The 18,977-nt window shown below is 43.4% G+C and overlaps 1 protein-coding gene across 2 annotated transcripts in view; it reads right to left on the bottom strand.

Annotated features, from left to right (window-relative positions):
- The window catches only part of SORT1 (sortilin 1), a 941,002-nt gene that overhangs the window by 604,143 nt on the left and 317,882 nt on the right, over positions 1 to 18,977 (bottom strand). For both annotated transcript variants that reach the window (XM_044076883.1, XM_044076884.1), the window contains one exon: positions 9,008 to 9,110. In XM_044076883.1, the coding sequence (XP_043932818.1) occupies positions 9,008 to 9,110 (103 nt within the window). The remainder of the gene's footprint in view (positions 1 to 9,007; positions 9,111 to 18,977) is intronic.

The following is an 18,977-nucleotide window of genomic DNA, read 5'->3' as shown; positions in this document are numbered from 1 at the left end:
CAATCTCATGGCTTCATGGCATAGGGGGTAAGATTTGGTCACGCCCTGTTTGTTGATATACACCAGAAGCACCGCCCTCATCTCCAGTACACCGATATGCAGATTGGTCTCCAAGGGGGACCACGTGCCTTGGACCATCCGTCCCATGCAATGCCCCCCCACTCAAGCTGGGAGGCATCTATGGTCACTCTGATCAAGGGGGAAGGAAGAACAAATGGGCAGCCCAGGAAGAGGTCCAGGGACTGAAGCCACCACCAAAGAGACTCCCAACAAACCTGAGATAGCCAAACCGGGTACAAAAGAGGAAGATCAAGTAGGGACCACTGCACCGCCAAGGTCCACTGCAGAATCCTCAAGTGTAGGCACACAGTTAGGAGTAGAGTTATCAAAGCCGCCATCGACCCTAACGCCCAAAGAACCATATCCGCTAGAGGGCAAGGAGCTTGAAGTATAGACCTCGCATGTTGCTGGAGTGAAAGGAACCTGTCTGGTGGCAGAAACACCCTGCTCTGTACTGTGTCCAACTGGAGCACCTATAAAATGTATCACGTGAACTGGTTCTAAGTTTGATTTGGCCAGATTGATTGATATGCCCAGGGAAGGTGCTATGAGAAGGAGGTAATCCCTGGCCTGAAGAAGGTGATGCCTGGTGGGAGCAGAGAGGAGCCAATTGTCCAGATAAGGAAATGCATAGAATCCCAGGTGAGCCACCACTACCACCATCAATTTGGTAAACACCTGGGGGGACTGTGGTAAGCCCAAATGGGAGTACTCTGAATTGGAAGTGATTGGTTTCCAGCTGGAAGCGAAGATACCTTCTGGAGTGCCATCTCATTTTTGTAATAGTACGCATCCTGAAGATCTATAGAGAACATCCAGTTGTTCTGCAGAAAGGACAGAATGGACTGCAAGAGTGCAAGGTAACCACCCAAAACTTTGTTTTGGCAATAAACAGGTTCAAGGCAATGAGATCCAGAATGGGTTTGAAATCCCCCATTTTCTTAGGCACCAAAAAGAATCTGGAATAAATGCCTGGATCCAGATTGGTCTGGACGGACGGACTGGATGACTCATTTTTCGAGCAGCCTGCTGATCTCTACAGCTGCCACCTCCCAATGACAAGGTGGAACATCCGGGAGGTTTCTCTTTGGAGTGGGGGGGGGGGGGATGAAGAAATGGAATAACTTCTGGATATAATTTGAAGCACCCAGCGATCATTTGTGATGGACTCCCAGGCTGTTGGGTGCAGAGCGAGAGAAAGATGCCCCCCAACTGCCTCCAGAGTAGAGCAGTCAGGTATCCCTCAGGATTGCTGAGAGGGCCGGTCTGAGAATGAATCTTGAGACCCTTGGTTCCTCGGACCCCTTCTGCCACGTGAATTGCATCTACCACTTCCCCTTCTGCCCCGGGGAAAGATTGACCCTGAACTTCCTGGGAAGCGCCCTGAGACTTTTGAAACCACAACTTCTTACTACCATGTTGGTTCCTAGAAGAGGTCTGTTGTGCATTAAAGATGTGGATCCCGATGGCCAACAAGGTCTTCCGGTCTTTCTCGCTCTGGGTAAGAGTATCCCGAACAGTAGGTCCAAACAAAGTGGATCCATCAAAGAGGGTGTTCATGAAAGAAGCCTTGAAGGATTCTGAAAGAACACAAAGTTGGAGCCAGGCATGTCACCTAATGGCAACGCCCATCCCAGCCACCCTCGAGGTACCCTCAGTCACATGAGAAAGTAACCTCATGGACATGTTCGATATGGCTGTCAAGGTGGCCAGTCGGGAGGAGAAAACCTTCTCCCCCTCAAACACGGACACGGAGCAGAAAGTTCCTTAACCAGGTCTCTCTGCAGTCTTGTAACGTGTGCCAAACAGTTAAGCTCACGCACAGCAAAGGTGGCTGAAGCATAAACTTGCTTCCCAAAGCAGTCCATCGGCCTAGACTCCCTGTCTGAAGGATGGGCAGAAGAGCTCTCCTGAGCCAGCTCCTTCTTGATGGCCACCCCAACCACCATGGCATTGACCGGGGAAAGCTTGGACTACTGGGGCCTGTCCAAGGGGGCACTGAGTACCTTATCCAGGCAGTTGGGAATGGGCTCAACTGTGTCTGGTTCCTTCCATGCCCTGCAACAGATGAAACCTACCAATGGATCCACGGTGGGGGGACACCCAAGATGTAGAGGGCCCTGTGACAAATGCCTCCAGGAATACTGACTCATCAGGGATGGGTTTAAGGGAAGACCAACCACCCGTCTGACGCAGGATCTCCATGATGTCTCCAAGCGAGACATCATCAGGATGTGATCTAGGGGACCCTTCTCCCTCATCCAAGTCTATACCTTCCATGAGAGATTCCAGGGGGAATCTAAGTGCCTCCTCTTGCATGCATGCTTCCAAGGCACCTCCTCAGAGTGATACTCCTGAGAGGACTCATAAGCTTCAAGGGGTTCCTGAAAAGGAATATGCTGGGGAGGTCTGGCAACAGGCTGTCAATAAGGAGGCAGGATGGATGACTCCTGCCCAGAAACAGAAGGAGCAAGGGCGTGCTCCGAAGAGGGAAGTGTTAACGTCCTCCAGGGAGCAGAGAGGACTCTCCACCACCTCAAAAACTGAAGGCAAGCAGACCCCATAAGACAACACAGCCAGGGCCAAAGCCTCCGGCATCGGAGCCTCCCGGACAGTCACACCTGGCGCCAAAGTGGGAGTCTCAGCCTAGCTTCCCAGAGTCAAAGCTCAGAGGGGAAGAGATAGCTCCAAAACCCTCGCAACCAATGCCAACCCCTCAGAGCAGACTCCGAAGCTATGGCTCCAAGAGTCAGTAAGATCCAACAACATTGGCGCCGAACTGCTCAAGGTAACAGTCGGCGTCAAGGTACAAGTGACTGCTGGCACAAACACCTCAACACCAGGAAACATTGGACCCAAGAACTCCTAAGCTGAAGGTCGAATCAGAGAAGGAGACATTGGTATAAATTCCAGGTTGTGTGCTCACGGCTACAGAAGGGGACGGAGCAAGCAAAACCTCAAGCTGTATCTGAGACAGGAGAAACTTCACCATCATACTGTCCACCTTGGTTTCAGACAGGCTCTAAGTGGACCTGACAGAGGACACCACCAACCCTGGCCTGGAATGGTGGCAAAGACAAAAGACTTGGTGTGGGACCTCTCTAGCTCCAGGGAGAAATGGGGTGAATGGAGCAGAGGAGAGCCCTGAACCTCCACAGGCAGAAACTTAGCAGGCGGCTCGGCAGAGGAAGCCCAGTCAGGAGACCGCTTCCTATGCTACTTCCCTTCTTTCTGTCTGGCCCAGTCCCATTCCCCAGGCTTCTTGGGGGGGGGGGGTTCTGCCTCTGTAGCGGAGTCGAAACCTGGAGAAGCCTCAGAGGTAGTGAGCAAATGGCCCCTCAAAATAGACGTATTCTTCTTGTCGATAAGAGCACATTGATTAAAACCCGTGCAAACTGAACAGGAGGAATTCAGGTGGGCTGCCCCCAAGCACACCACGCACAGAATGTGGGCATCAGATGGAGGATCTTATGCCCACACTACGTACACTTTTTAAACCCAGCTTGCTTAGGAAGGTCAGTCATAGGGTAATTGTACAGACACACAGAGAGCGAGAGAAAAAAGGAAAGGGAAAGACAGAATAGTTTTTTTTTTGGTTTTTTTTGTTTTTTTTTTTTTAAAAAGAACATGGTGAGCACGGAAAGCGTACCAACATGAACTAAAAAAAGAAGGGGAGGATGAGGACAGAAGAAAACAAGCAAAAAGCCTACCCGACCAGAATAAACTCTCAGGAAAAAAACCCTGGAGGAGCTCAGAAACACTGTCTCGTGCTGTTCGAACAAGTGGGGCAAACGACATTTGAGGGGAAGAGGGAGAGCAGGGCATTATGGGTAGGGGAGGACGTCAGATTTCAGCTCCGATGTTAGTGTATACAGCAGAGTCAGATCCAATCTCTAATCCCAATCCCATAGGTTGAAGACCAAATGAAAACAACTTCAGATCTATTATCTCCCATACTGATATTTAATAAAAGGGAGTCTTAAGAATGGATATCTGCAAATGGGGGTGGATTCTATGATATTTATACATTACTGCTTAAGTTACACAAACAATCTCTACTCAAGCATACTTGCCATTCACAAATAAAAAGGGCATTCTACTTTTTTTCTTCCAAGTGTATACGAAGTATGGCACATGCTTGCTTGGCGAATCAAAGGAAGGAGAAGAGTTCCTGAAAATTGGGGAAACTTTTACCTGCCAAGCAGACTGAATGCATGCAGCATCTGACATGCTGGTTACAGAGGACTAAAGACTGAATGCATGCAGCATCAGACACGTTGGTTAAACAGGAGTGACCTTCTTACCTCAGCCTCAGAGCAAAAATGCAGTGCAAACACTACGGAGTGTCAAAGGTCATTCTTCATTATACCTCCTCGCAACTAATGCAGTTTTAAACCTAGTACAATTGATATTTCACAGACAAAAGAGTCATACTATTGAAAAATAATTGCAAACTACCCAAAAAATTATAGGCCAATAATTTGCCTTCCAACAATGTATAAACAATACACTGGAATTGCTGCTGACAGTTTATAGTCATTTAGTAGAAAACTTAACTATGGCAATAGAACAAAAGGGCAATAAAAGAAAGTCATATGGAACAGAAGATTATTTGTTGTTAACGTCATAGTGGAGAACTGTAAAAAGGGGAAGAATCTAAGTATGGCATGGACTGACTACAAAAAAGTATTTGATAGTATCCCACATTCATGGATAAAAGAGTGCTTAAAAATGTATAAGATACACCCTACACTGATGGACTACATTACAGCGACCATGAAACAGTGGCAGACCACTACGCAATTAAGCCATGATAAAGGACAAATTATTATCCCAGGTATAAAAAATTCAAAAGGGGATATTCCAGGGTGATTCTTTTGTCACTGCTGCTATTCTGCCTTGCCCTTAACCCATTAAGCTGTCTACTTAACAGCTTAGGCCATGGTTATAATTTGGCTCCTAGAAAAACACAGTGTAAAGACTTCTCATCTTCTCTTTGTCAATGATTTAAAACTGTGTAGTTCATCAGATGAAGAACTGAAAGCACAACTGCAAGTTGTCAAAACTTTTTCAGATGCTATAAGAATATTATTTGGTCTTGATAAATGTGCAAAAGCATCCTTTAAAGCAGGAAAACTGCAGCACCAAGAAAACATCAGTTTGGGACACAAATGTGATTTAAAAGAATTTGAGCAAGAGGGAGTGTATAAATATTTGGGGATTGATGAAGGACCAACAATAAAACATGAACAAATGCAAATAAACCTTCGCAAGGAATACTTTAGAAGACTTAAATTAATCATGAAAACAGCACTGATATCTAGGAACAAAATTCAAGCTATAAACCAATTTGCTCTTCCTGTCCTTATTTTTGGAGAGATTGACTGTCCGGCCCCAAAATATGTTGGCTAGATTAGACAGGAAAACAAGGATACTTCGTGCTCACCAAATGATTTATAAAAATCAGTGCATACCAAGATTACATATTCCGCGTTCCAAAGGAGGAATGGGTCTCACTGAAACTGATTACATGTATAGATCTGCAATCATGGGACTGCACACATATTTGCTGATCTCACAAGAACAAAAAGTTTTGAAACATGAAGAATAAATCTATGATGACTTCTCTGCTTAATCTAGCAGAAGCACATCAGTGTCAAGCAGGAATGGAAATCAGTCCAGAAGGAGATAAAAATCAGGGAGCATCTGAATGTGTCAAAAAAAAAAAAACAAAAGAAAGAATATAAGGTGAAGGCCCAGATGAGAAGGCAAGAAATGTGGAAAATGCATAAATACAGTTGCATATGTAGAAAACTTCTGGAAGAACCTCAAGTTGATCAGGATCAAACTCAGGAATGGTTAAGGAGAGGCGAATTCAAAGATGATGAAAGGTTAATATTGGCAGTCCAAGACAGTGGGCTACGTACATGTTGGCTTACAAAGCCCACTGAACACGTGGGAGAAACAGACAAATGTAGGTTTTATAAAACAGAATTGGAAACAGTTGCACACCTCATTGCTGGCTGTGACATGCTAATGGCAGAAGAACTGTATACTGAAAGGCATAATAATGTGGCAAGACTGTTGCACTGAGAATTGTGCAAACATTATGGTACTGAAGAGGCTGAAAAACACTGGAAACATGAGCCACAAAGCATCACAGAAAATGATAGAAGTCTACATCACATGGGATCTCACCCATTACCAACAGTTCAAAAGATAGATGCTAGAAAACCTGATACATCGGTCCATGAAAAGAATACAAAAGTAGCACTGATCATTGAAATCACCACACCCAGTGTGTCTTGCATACAGAGAGACACAAAGTCAAAAAGTATCAGGATTTGCAGGCAGAAAGGAGAGCAATGTACAAGAAAGATATCCAGACAGTTCCAACAGTAGTAGGAACAACGGGTCTTATAAAAAAGAATCTACAATCGTATTTAGATACGTTACCAATACATGTAACACTGTACAAATTGCAGAAGGAGTCATTGCTGGGCACAGAAGAGCACTTCTGGCCGACATCAAAGATTGAAACAATACTAATTTCATGAGCTTTAATCGTACTTTGACTTAGGAATGGGTCCATTCCCATCATGGTATTAGTAACCCAAAAGACTTGGAGAAATTAAAAAGGGTTAAAAAATAATTTTATTCCTCTATCAGAGAGTGGTTAGATGCGCGCACAGCACCTTTTTGAATGTTTTGCGATACCTTTTTCCTATTAGTTACTGGAAGGATTTTTACGTGCATGGTTTCTAACACGGGTCAAATCAGTGATAGTTGGGGCTGTTGTCTCTTTTCTGTCAAAACATGATCCAATCAGTTCTGCAGACTTCAAAAGTGGTAATAACTTATTGGGAGGAGTTTCTGCAGGTGATGAGCTTTTTTTTTTCTTTTTTGTGAAACTGCAGATTCAGATAGAAAAGTAAACGTAATGACCTCTTCTTGCAAAGTTGTCTAAGGCTGAAAACCTGTGGCCTTAACAATGCTATCAAACTGCTGACAGTACTCAGTTTTCTAATGCTATTAATACATGCAAAATGCAAGCTGAACGTGTGTAAATAGTTAAGGTTCAACAGCTTTTAAGATAATGGTATGGCAAAAAAAATAACTTACTCAACACTAACATGAATAACAGCCATACTTACACTGGAGAGATTTAATGATAAAGATGTAGCTCAATTATCAAGGCAAATGTCACAGACAAGTTCAGTTACCATTCAGTTAGCTCCCTTTAAGAACACAGTTTGAAGCACATAGTTTGATACCTAAATTGGCAAACAAACCTTTGTGTGCTCATCTGTTAACCTGCTCAAGGAGAGAGAAAAATAACTTCAGATGTGAAAATATCTATTGCCAGAAGTACATAGGTCCAGTGTTGTCAGTACTAAAAATGCCACAATCATCATAAATCAAATTTCTAACAAGTCATGGGTTTTGTTCATTTTCCTGAAGGGTGATCCACAGATCCCTAAAATCCTCACACCCATAAGTCTGAGCAGCACAGTTTAATGAGCTGCATTCTGAAATTAAAGTACACACCCCCTGACGCACAGTTAAAAGTCATAAGAATCAAGTCCTTTCAGTCCCCTAACTACGAAACCGCAGTCCCCCAAAAGGTCCATGTGATCCTCCTCCTCATGGTTCCTAAAGCCACTAGAAGAGAGAAGCAAGAGTCCCGTGGATATTGCAAGCTTTTCCCACTGCCTTCCCTTAGCAAGCCAGCAACGTAATGCAAGGTTTCTATGGCCAGACAAAATAAATTGCATGCTTTTGCACACCCTCAATGTTAGGCTAGACAGCAAGCACTCTGACTGCACTCATGCTCCTAAGCACCCCCCACCCCTACCCACGTACATGAATGCAGTTCTGGGAAGGATCAAACCATTTCCTTTTCTCAGAATGGACAAGCCAACCATTAATAGCCACTCACTGTCAATCTCTCCCAGCAGGTTTCATCCTCATACATGTCACCAATCATAGGCAAGCTGCCCGAAACACAGCCATAGCTTTATCTCTGCAACCTGCAGAGCCAGCATCACTAGTAACAAAAAGTGACTCACCTGGTTAGAACAGAAAAACACAGGTGCAAAAAACATCTTAAAACCTGGTACAAACTTTGTCTGGAGAAATGCACATTTTTTATTCATATTTAATGAAAAGTTTGAGGTGTACTCCATATTAGCACTCTGTTCTACATACGGAAGACATAAACATGTAAGCAGCAGCTAACTAAATTCTGTATCAGAATGTAACACACTGATATACTTCAAATGGTTTCTGAGATATGGTCCTATATGGCTAAACAACAATCTTGTATAACCACCATTTGGGTGCACACCCAAGGATAAGGGTCCACCAGCCTATTTGTTTCCCTAGAAGAAGAAAGTTAAGAACCAAGAATTTAAGAAACAGGCATTTACTTAAAAAAAAATAAAACTGCTAAGAGCAGTCAATACAGTCACTGAGAATATGTATAAACAAAAGAAAATATAGCACAGCAAAATTCAAATTCCTTTTAATAACAAATCAATACAAATTTACTGAAAAAAAGAAGGCAAGCTCATTGCTTTCTTTCATCAGAATGAACTTCTGATTGATTAACTGAAGACACAACCCATTATATCCCTGTAAAAACTCTGCTGGCAAACCAACCTATTTTTGTTCAACAAATATGCAAATACTCTTGTTATGCATTCCCAAAAACATTTAATCAGCTCATTTTTTCATTGGATATTCTGCCCAGACTTAATTTCACTAACTAAACCAGATAAAAAAAAGGAGTCCAAAGCTCACGAATCAAAAACTGGCATCAGCAAACAAATTAATTTATCAAGCGAAGACTGTAACAGACCATCGAGGCCATTACAAAATATCTGTTTCATCATTTTAACAAACTGCAACAGATTTCAAAGTGTTAATTTAAAATTTGTTCACATACCTTTCCAGAATTATCTGGCCCAATGGCGATGCCAAATTCTGTGCGGATAAAGGTGTTATTGATCAACTGAGTGATGTCTGTGAAGGATTTTCCATAGTCTTCACTGGAAATCAAAGAGGCAGAAGTTGCATTTTAATACCAGCAGATCTACATGCATGTTAAAATGAGCAACTCTTAAGACCTTGGGTGGAAACTGTGCTCCTGTGTAAATAAAATACTTCTTATAATTGTTCTTGCATAATAAGTTACAACACTAATGTTTAGTACTAATCCTACCAGATTAAGTGACAACAGCACATGAAAGGGAATTATATGCCTGAAGTGTACATCTTCCCAAACAACTCTAATCACAAAACACGTGACACTAAGCAAGAAGGCGTAATCTTAAGACTAACCTAGCTTGGTCCAGCCCAGTGGCACAGAAGGATAAAGCTCTCACTGCACCCCAAATGACCTGCGTTTGGGTAATGGCACGGTCTCTTAAGGAATCAGATTGAGTGGGGGATGGGAGGGTGTGGCCAATCTGGGTTCATCTGTCCTGGTGGGGAGGAAGGCAGTCTAGGCTTACTGAAACAGCAGTGTTAAGAACTGCACCTCCTGAAGGCAGCAACTGCAGAGCTCTCACGACTGCCATTGGGTGGGAGGGAGTTAGTTCACACCCCGCAGCAGCAGTAGAACACTGCACCAGCATCCTTGATCCCATCTCCAGACATGGGCTGTGCCGAGTCCAGGAAGGCTAACAAGGGTCCAGTAGAACTTGTAAGCGAGGAAAGGAGCTGCTGGGCAGCCAACTGTCAGCTGCAGGGTGGAGGGAGCAAAAGAAAGAAACCCAACTCAGCAGTAACGTCTGTCTGGAAATCCATTCGGATTCCCTTACTGGGCAGAACACTGCTGCTATTAAGGAAGGAGAATGTTTGGGAGTAGGAGCTTCCTCCTCATACCAAACAATAGTAAGATGAGAAAAAGTACAGTTTTGTACCTACCATAAATGTAGATGTCCGAACAGGAATGCATCTGCAGTCCTTACAAATGGGTTGTCCTGTCGTCAGGCAGCCCTTCGGTCGGCCGGATTCCAAAGTCTGGGTCTGGCCTCGGCTGGTGTCGCACTTCACCCGACGTCATAGCTGCAGTTCTTCGGGTATAAAGGCATCAGCCGACGCCATTTTCCTCAGTGTTTCTTGCCCCAGATGCCAGTTGCCCTCTTGGATAGCTAAATTTTGGATAAATGCCAATGTTTCCAAATAGTAGAAGGCAAACACAAAAATAAGCATGTATGTACATATATACAAACAAATACACCATAAGAGATCCCCAGCTAGCTATTAGATGGGCAAATACCCTAGGAATACCACAGAGGGAAGGAGGGTGGGTAATCCTGACTGCAGATGCATTCCTGTTCGGACATCTACATTTATGGTAGGTACAAAACTGTACTATGTCCTTCAAGGATGCATCTGCAGTCCTTACAAATGGGTAGAATACCATAGCCAAACTAGGGAGGAGGAAGAAGAAATTATGGTGTAGTTAGGATCCCTTGCAAAACAGCAGTGGCAAACCCTGCTCGGGATCTAGAGTATAAAGGTAAGTTATAATGCTTGGCAAATGTATGCACGGAGGTCCAAGTAGCAGCCTCTATAATGTCCTTGGTAGCCACTCCTCGTAAGAAAGCTGTGGTAGTGGCTGTAGCCCTTGTAGAATGAGGCCTTATGTTCTGTGGAGTTTGCTTTCCATGGTAGGAGTAACAGAATCTGATGCAATTTCCTATCCACTTGGAGATTGTCTGTTTTGAAATTGCTTTTCCTTCCCTTCCTGTTGCATATGCTACCAGAAGCTGGTCAGTTTTTCTATTGCCCTTGGTTCTGTCCAGGTAGTAGCGCAACTGTCTATGTACATCCAAAGTATGCAGCAGTCTTTCACATCTGTTCTGTGGATTGGGGAAGAAGGTAGGTAGGTGGATAGCCTGGTTTAAAGACACTCTGGATACCACCTTAGGCATAAATGTAGGATTTGTTCTCATGGACACTATCTTGATGGAAGATTAGGAAGGGTTGTACTGCCATTAAAGCCTGTAGCTCAGAAACCCTTCTTGCTGAGGTAATTGCCAGCAGAAAAGCAGTTTTCCAGGATAGGTGTTGAAGATCTGCCGTTGCTGCTGGTTTGAAAGGGGGGAGTGTCAATTTTTCTAGCACAAAGTTCAAGTCCCATGCTGGTAATGGTGGTTTCCTAGGAGGTTTTACATTTTTAATTCCTCTCAGAAACTGCCTGAGTAAAGGATGCAAGAAGACAGGGGGATCGAAGCTGTATTCTGCAGAAATAGCTGATGCATGTATCTTGATGGAGGAATAGGACAGGCCTATATGGAAAAGCTCTGCCAAATACTCCAGGATGTTGGCAATGTCTACCTTTGACACATCTTTTCCCCTTTCAGTACTCCAAATGAGAAACCTTTTCCATTTTCCTGCATAGTTCCTTCTTGTTGAAGGTCTGCGGGCCTCAAGGATAATGTCTTTCACCCTTTGGGATAAATCTGGGTTAGTTGCTCTTATGTAATGTTCCAGGCAGTCAGCTGCAGAGTTTTCAGGTTTGGGTGTAAGATGTTGTAGCCGCTCTGAGTTAACAGCAAAGGAATCAGGGGTAGTGTCCACATTTTCCCCCAAGACATGCTCCTCAGTAATGGGTACCAATGTTGTCTTGGCCAGTCTGGAGCAATCAGAATGATCCTTGGACGTTCCTCTTTGATTTTCAATAGCACCTTGTGCATCAAAGGAAGAGGTGGGAATGCATATGCTGTCAGGCCTTTCCAACTGAAGGACAGAGAGTCCACCTTCCAAGCAAGTGGGTGGTACGTCCTTGTGCAGAATTTCTTGAGCTGGTGATTGAGTGGGGATGCGAATAGGTCTATTTGTGGCAGTCCCCATTTCCTTGTGATGACCTTGAAGATGTCCGGGTGTAGCATCCATTCGTGAGCATCCGAGGTAGTTCTGCTTAATATGTCTGCTAGGATGTTTTCTTTTCCCGGTACAAAAATTGCTTGTAACTGAATGTTGTAGCTCAGAGCCATATTCCATAGGTCCAGTGCCATCCGGCATGGAGGGTATGAATGAGTGCCTCCCCGTTTGTTGATGTACCACATGACTGTGGTGTTGTCTGTCCTTATCAACTGCCCTTCTTGGAGGAATGGTCTGAAATTCTGGATTGCTAGTTTTACTGCCAGCATTTACTTTTGATTTATGTGCAGGTGCAGCTGATCTGGAGTCCATAAGCCTTGTATGCACTTGTCCAGCATGTGGGCCCCCCAACCGAGGTCTGAGGCGTCCGTTGTGATGGTTTGGCTTGGTTGAATGCTGTGGAAGGGCAAACCTGGGTTTGACTGGCATGCCTGAGCCCACCATAGGAACTCTTGTTTCAGGCATGGAATTAGTGGTATTTCGGTTTCTAGGCTGTGCCTGTGTTGAGACCATAAATTCTTCAGGTACCACTGAAACTTTCTCATATGCAGTCTGGCATGAGGGACCAGGATTATGCAGGATGCCATGAAGCCCAAGGCCTGCAGTACTTTCCTTGCTGTTAGTTTGTTCTGCTTTGTTAATGCCAAGAAGTAGAGAGGAAGTTGTTCTTGTTTTTCTGCAGTTAGGAATGCCATCTGTTTTACTGTGTCCAATTTCTGCACCTAAGAAGGTTATTCTTTGGGATGGTATAAGTCTTGATTTTTTTATATTGACTGTATATCCCAGGGCTTGCAGTAAGCAAATGACTCTTTGTAAGTCTTCTGTTAGCTTGTTTTTGTTGTCCGCTTGTATCAGGCAGTCGTCCAGGTATGGATATATTTGGATTCCCTGAAGCCTGCAGTGAGCGATTACTGATGCCAGGCATTTCGTGAACACTCTGGGTGCAGTAGATAAGCCAAAGGGCAATGCTGAGAATTGATAATGCTCTGATCCTGCAAGAAATCTGAGGTATCTTCTGCAATTTGGTCGTATGGGGACGTGCAGGTATGCCTCCTTGAGATCTAGAGTCACCAGCCAATACTCCTTGCCCAGCATGGGAAGAAGTTGCTGTAGGGTCAGCATTTTGAATTTTGGAACAATGATGAATGTGTTTAAAGCGGACAGGTCGAGAATAGGCCTCCAATTTTTCTCTTTTCTTGGTACCAGGAATAGTCTGGAGTAAAATCCCTTTCCTTGTTCCATAGATGGTACCATTTCCACAGCTCTCATCTTTGCTAATTGAGCTATTTGTTTTAGAGCTTCTGTCTTTTGATTTGGTGGTAGGTTTGGCATTCCTCTTTTTTCTGGTAAAGTATGGAAATGAAACCTGTAGCCTTGGTCTATAGTTTGCAAAATCCACTTGTCTCTTGTGATGTAGTGCCAGTTTTTGAAAATAAGGCTAACTTTCCGCCTAAGGGTGCTGCTATTTGTTCCCTGGTAGGCGGTGCCAGAGCCAAGTCACTGTGATTGTCCTGTTGGAGTGGTAGTAGTTGTGTCTGTGCCTCGCTGGTTGTTACCTTGCCACTGGCGTCCCCTGTAGGCACCTCCTCTGGATTGATTTCTGCCTCTTGAATGCCTATTCCTGCCTCTCTGTGTTTTAGAGGAGTCTGGAAAGGACCAATTTTTGGAAGGCCAGTTCCTGCTAAACCTTGAAGGCTGAACCTGTAAGAAATCTTTCACTGTTTGTACAGATTTTGCCTTCTCTTCCATTTTCTTCAGTACCTGCTGAGCAGGAGAACCAAATAAACTGACCTTATCCATAGGAGCATCTAATAGTTTTGCTTTAACATGATCCGGCAAGACCTGTTCTTTCAACCATGCATGCCTTCTTATAACTGTGCCAGTCATGGCTGATCTAAAGGAAGCCTCCAGTGCATCATAGCCACATTTTAAAGAATGGTTACTAACCTGCTGAATGTTATGCACCATTTCTAGAACATATTTCTTATCTAAAGAATCATCAGAGGACAGTTTCTTAGTTAACTGATCAAGCATAAACTCCTGGTATTGGATCATATGAAACTGACAGTTCAATGCCCTAGCTGAGAGAGTAGCAGAGGTGTATACTTTTACCCCATCTCTCTAAGGACCTGGATTCCCTTTCAGAGGGGAGAGGGTTTTTAACTGAGGTCGAAACTACTGCCTTAGGCCCCTGGGAGATAGTCTCGGGATCTGCAAAAGGAGCCTTGTATAAATGGTGATGCGTGTCCGGGACCCTGTAGAACCTATCGGGCTTAGCAGGGGCTGGAGGCAAAGTATCAGGAGCAGTGCAAGCATCATTAAATGCATCATCTACAACAGGAAGAACTGGAGGTATAGCTAAAGGCCTATGTTGAGGTAAATGCAAAAAATTCCTAAGCCTTTTCCTTGAATCTGAGAAATCTTGCCCCTGCCATTGGAATTGCTCTCTCATGGCATGTAAGGTTTCCCCAAAGGAAAATTCCTTTGGTGGAGAGGCAGAAGGAATCGATTCCTCAGCATCGGAGTCTTCATAAGGAGAAAAAGGAGCCTCTGGATGGTCTGTATTGTCTGTATCAACAGAAGAATCATCTGAGGACACTGGCTCAGGGGGCTCTGCTCTAGGTCTCTTTTCTGGAGGAGGTTGAGAGGCCCTGTCTGGATGAGGTTGGGATCCCCTTATTAAAGAGATGAGATCCTCTGCCAGAGTGAGCATTTGGGAACTGGAACTGGGCCTGTGAGAGGGGGGCTTAACAGGCACAGACTTAGAAGTTTTGGCTGCTTTAGCCCTGGCAAAGGCCTTTATGGACATGGCTGCAGGCGGCCTAGCAGCACCACGTGCAGGGGTTGAAACATCCAAAGGGATGGTGTCTGATAATTCTTGTGAAACCACAGTAGCAGGTTGAATTTCAGAGGCCGATTCAACGAGGTTAGAAGGGGCCTCTGTAGTAGTCATGGATTCGGCTGAAGATAGAACCGTTTGCTCGGTTTCGGCCGAAACCGAGACACTCGCGGTTTGCTTAACCGCGGTTTCGGCCGAAACCGCGGACCGCGAGTGTCGGTCCTTTTCTTTGCGTTTCTTAACAACTTGTGAAGTCGGAGGATCCGACGGCATTATGTACGTAAAATCTGAGCCGAAAAACTGTTCAGCAAACTATGACCGATGTCTAAGCGTCTGTCGGTTGAAAGAAGTACAGGCTAAACAAGCTGCTACGTCGTGGTCTGGGCCTAAACAAGGTAAGCAGTAAGAGTGGAAATCTTTATGAGGTATTTGTTTCCCACAAGTTAAACAGTTATTCACTTTTTCTGACATCGGCTGAGGGAAGAAAGAGTCCCCAACGGGGTACTTAGCTTTTTAGAAGTCTTCGAAGTAGTATTCGGTAGTAGTAATCTCTGGATCTGACCGACCGGCACTTGCGAACAGCTTCTGCTTTGGGCGCCACGCGGCAAGAAAGACTGAGGAAAATGGCGTCGGCTGATGCCTTTATACCCGAAGAACTGCAGCTATGACGTCGGGTGAAGTGCGACACCAGCCGAGGCCAGACCCAGACTTTGGAATCCGGCCGACCGAAGGGCTGCCTGACGACAGGACAACCCATTTGTAAGGATTGCAGATGCATCCTTGAAGGACATCTACAGAATCATAATTTATTCTGCTAATTAAGATGCTTCTCAAAACAAGCAGCAACCTGTAATAGTTTGAGTTGTGGAGGGAGATGAGTGTGAAAGAACAAATGATGCACGGATAGAAAGGAAAGGGAAAAAAGAGAAGGAAGCAGCAATCCCTAAATCTTGACACATTTCTTATGTGTATGAACAGATAATTTGATAGCTACATTAAAATTCATTTTTGTTTTGTAAACCAAACTGATTTGCACTGCATAAAAACAAGCCCCAAGAGTCATAAAGAGCAATTGTAATACTGAGTTCTGCTTTTCATAGTACTGTATTACATTCAGTTGAACTGGTTTGTCTTTTCAGCTTTTCCCGGTTAGGGGGTTGCCACAGCGGAACTCTGGTCCGCTAATGATTGTCAGTCGATTTTTATGGTGCCGAGTTGCCAGCCCGACGCCCAACCTTCAGCGAAGGCATGCCCATTCACGCATGTCTTTTGGAGGCCACTTGGCCGCGGGGAGGACATGCAGACTCCACACAGAAGGCACTCCAGCCGAGAATCGAACAGGAGAACCTCTTGCTGTGAGGCAACGCTATCTCTGTACCACCGCGGCTATTGAGTTGAACTGGTATGATCAGAAAAACATCATGATTCCAAGATTGAGAAGTAAGTTACTTACAAAACTTGGACTTTAAACATAACATTAAAATGCCTAAAGTGACAACTTGGCATAAATGGGCACGGTTACCTTAAGAAGGGGGTCCATATATGTTCTTATTTGACAGTGTTGTACTAGGATTCACAGCAAGGCAAGGTTACACCTTCTTAAAATACCCTGGTTAGTCTTTGATAACTGGATACTAAACTTGGTCTCTGAGAAAGAGAAAGAAGAAAATGGAGCAGCAAGGAGGTTGAGGAATGGTAAATATACGGAAAGCTGTTGTCTGTACAAAAACTTTTACTTCAGATCAATCTTCTGTGGACGTCTTGGGTACTTGGGCCAGTAATATCCTGGTACCTATCAAAAGGCAGAGTGGCCCTGTTTCTCCTCTATCCACATATGTCAATTCACCAACATGCTTAAGTAAATTAAATCATTGCTGAAAATAAGTTTTATGGCTGGATGTAACCCCTTAGAAATGCTTGCCTGGTATTGTTAATGTTACTGGTCATACTGATGTGCATTTTGTTTGGAAAGATGTGATTGTGGGCCAAGCACAAAGTATAAAAGGGGCAAGCCACCACAGCTAATAAAACTTATAAAGGTGACAAAGATTTCCAGAACATTTAGATTGCAGTGATTTATATGTGTACCACAATGGCTTGTGAAAATTAAAAATTAAGTTTTATTTAGTGTCTTCCAAGGCACAAACAATAAGATGTTTGAGATTACAACCGGACTACTCTTGAAAAAAAAAATCATGTCAAAGGCATGCACAGAACAGAAACCAAGTAATTGGATACTTCTACTGACTACAGTGGCTACATGTTACTGTTGCTTTTAGTAAAGATGCGCAGGAAATGCAGAAGTACTTCTTGTACACATTCAAGGTTTACTGCCTCTCTACACTATTACTTTATTTGGATTAAAGATTCCTGCTGAGGTAAGTAATGCTGTAAACAGCTTACATTTTATATGTGAATCATAAAGGAAATGTGAGAAACTAAAATGCTTTACTACATGCAGAGTGAGATACTGCAGTAAATGACCTTGTTAAATGAATAAATGACAATATTTGTGCCAGGACAGCCCTTTTGAAGTTAGAAGAGTCCCAGTACTTGCAAAATGTCTCAAGTGCAACTGTTCAGATGCTCAGACGTTGACCTTACTTCTGAACAGTGTAGTGGAATTTTTGATCGAGAGGTCACTGTACGAAACATATGGCCTGTGAGTTTTCTACAACTGCTAAGCACTTGTAAAAGTTAAAGGTACACAAACTGCAGTAAACCTTCAGCTAGTAGTGCCAGTATCAGGATCAAACAACTGGTACCTACTGTTTTTGTAATTGCTGTATGTCTGTTCATTAACTTTTATTTTGTACTCTTTTTCGGAACTGTGCATCAGAAAGAGTGCAAAATAAAAAGTGCAGTGCTGCAGTGGTTAGCATTGTTTCCTCACAGCAAGAAGTTCACCGGTTCAATTCTCGGTGGCATGCCTTCTGTAAGGAGTTTGCATGTCCTCCCTGCGGTCACGTGGGTTTCCTCCGGGTGCTCCAGTTCTCCCACATTCTAAAGACATGCAGTAGGTGAACTGGCCACTCTAAACTGGCTGTAGGGGAGTGTGCACGTGCGAGTGAGTGGAGTGAATGAACTACCGCGGCAGTGCTAGCCACCCAGTGGTGTAAACCTTGGCTCGAGATGTTTGTCACTGCCGAAGTGACACCCTGAGCCCATGGGCACAATGGAAAAGGGGTTGAGGATGGATGGATTTCTGAACTGGGGTTGAGGATGGATGGATTCCTGAACTGTGCATCACTATATATATATATATATATATATACATACATACATATATATATATATATATATATATATACATATATACATATATATATATATATATATATACATATATATATATATATATATATATATATACATATATATATATACATATATATAGATATATATATATATATATATACACATTATATATACATATATATATATATATATATATACATTATATATACATATATATATATACATATATATATATATATATATATATATATATATATATATATACACATACATGCATACATATACATACACATGCATATACATATATTAAAAACACACACACACACTCACTTATGTGTGTGTGTACAAACATATTTTACATTTTCAAAGTGCACTGCCTAATTTGAATTACTTCAAATAAAGAATTTTGTTACTCAACTTCAACATCTTGATTGGCTCATTAGTACAAGTGCATGCATGTAGGCTTGGTGACTTACAGTTTATGTTTGCATTTCACAGAGTGACTGCTTTAGTCATAGATACCAAACAATTGCAGTTGGCTTATTTTAAGAATGAAGAGCAACTGTTCTTGGTGCGTTGTACTTTCCTAGCGAGTCACCGCAATAACCGGAAAAGGGGCAATGGAACCAAAAATGTGGCATTCCCGTCTGCGCGCGCGTGTGTGTGTGTGTGTGTGTGTGTGTGTGTGTGTGTGTGTGTGTGTGTGTTTCTGTGTAAAAAGATCAGCTTGTCACAAGAACAGGAAGGCACTGGACTGAGACCAAGACTTATGGTGAAATCCAAGAAAAGTACAATTGTGTACCTACCATAAATGTAGATGTTTGAGTGTATTCACTGTTGCAGTCATTACACTTGGGTTATCCTGCTGACAGGCTACCCACAGTCGGCCTGAATTCCAAAGTCTTGGTCCAGTGTCGGTTGCTGT

The sequence above is a fragment of the Protopterus annectens genome, chromosome 7.part0 (assembly GCF_019279795.1).
Source record: "Protopterus annectens isolate FY-2018-M chromosome 7.part0, PAN1.0, whole genome shotgun sequence".
Classification (NCBI taxonomy): domain Eukaryota; kingdom Metazoa; phylum Chordata; order Ceratodontiformes; family Protopteridae; genus Protopterus; species Protopterus annectens.
The sequence above is the reverse complement of the archived record's forward strand: the minus strand, read 5'-3'. Positions and strand labels throughout refer to the sequence as shown.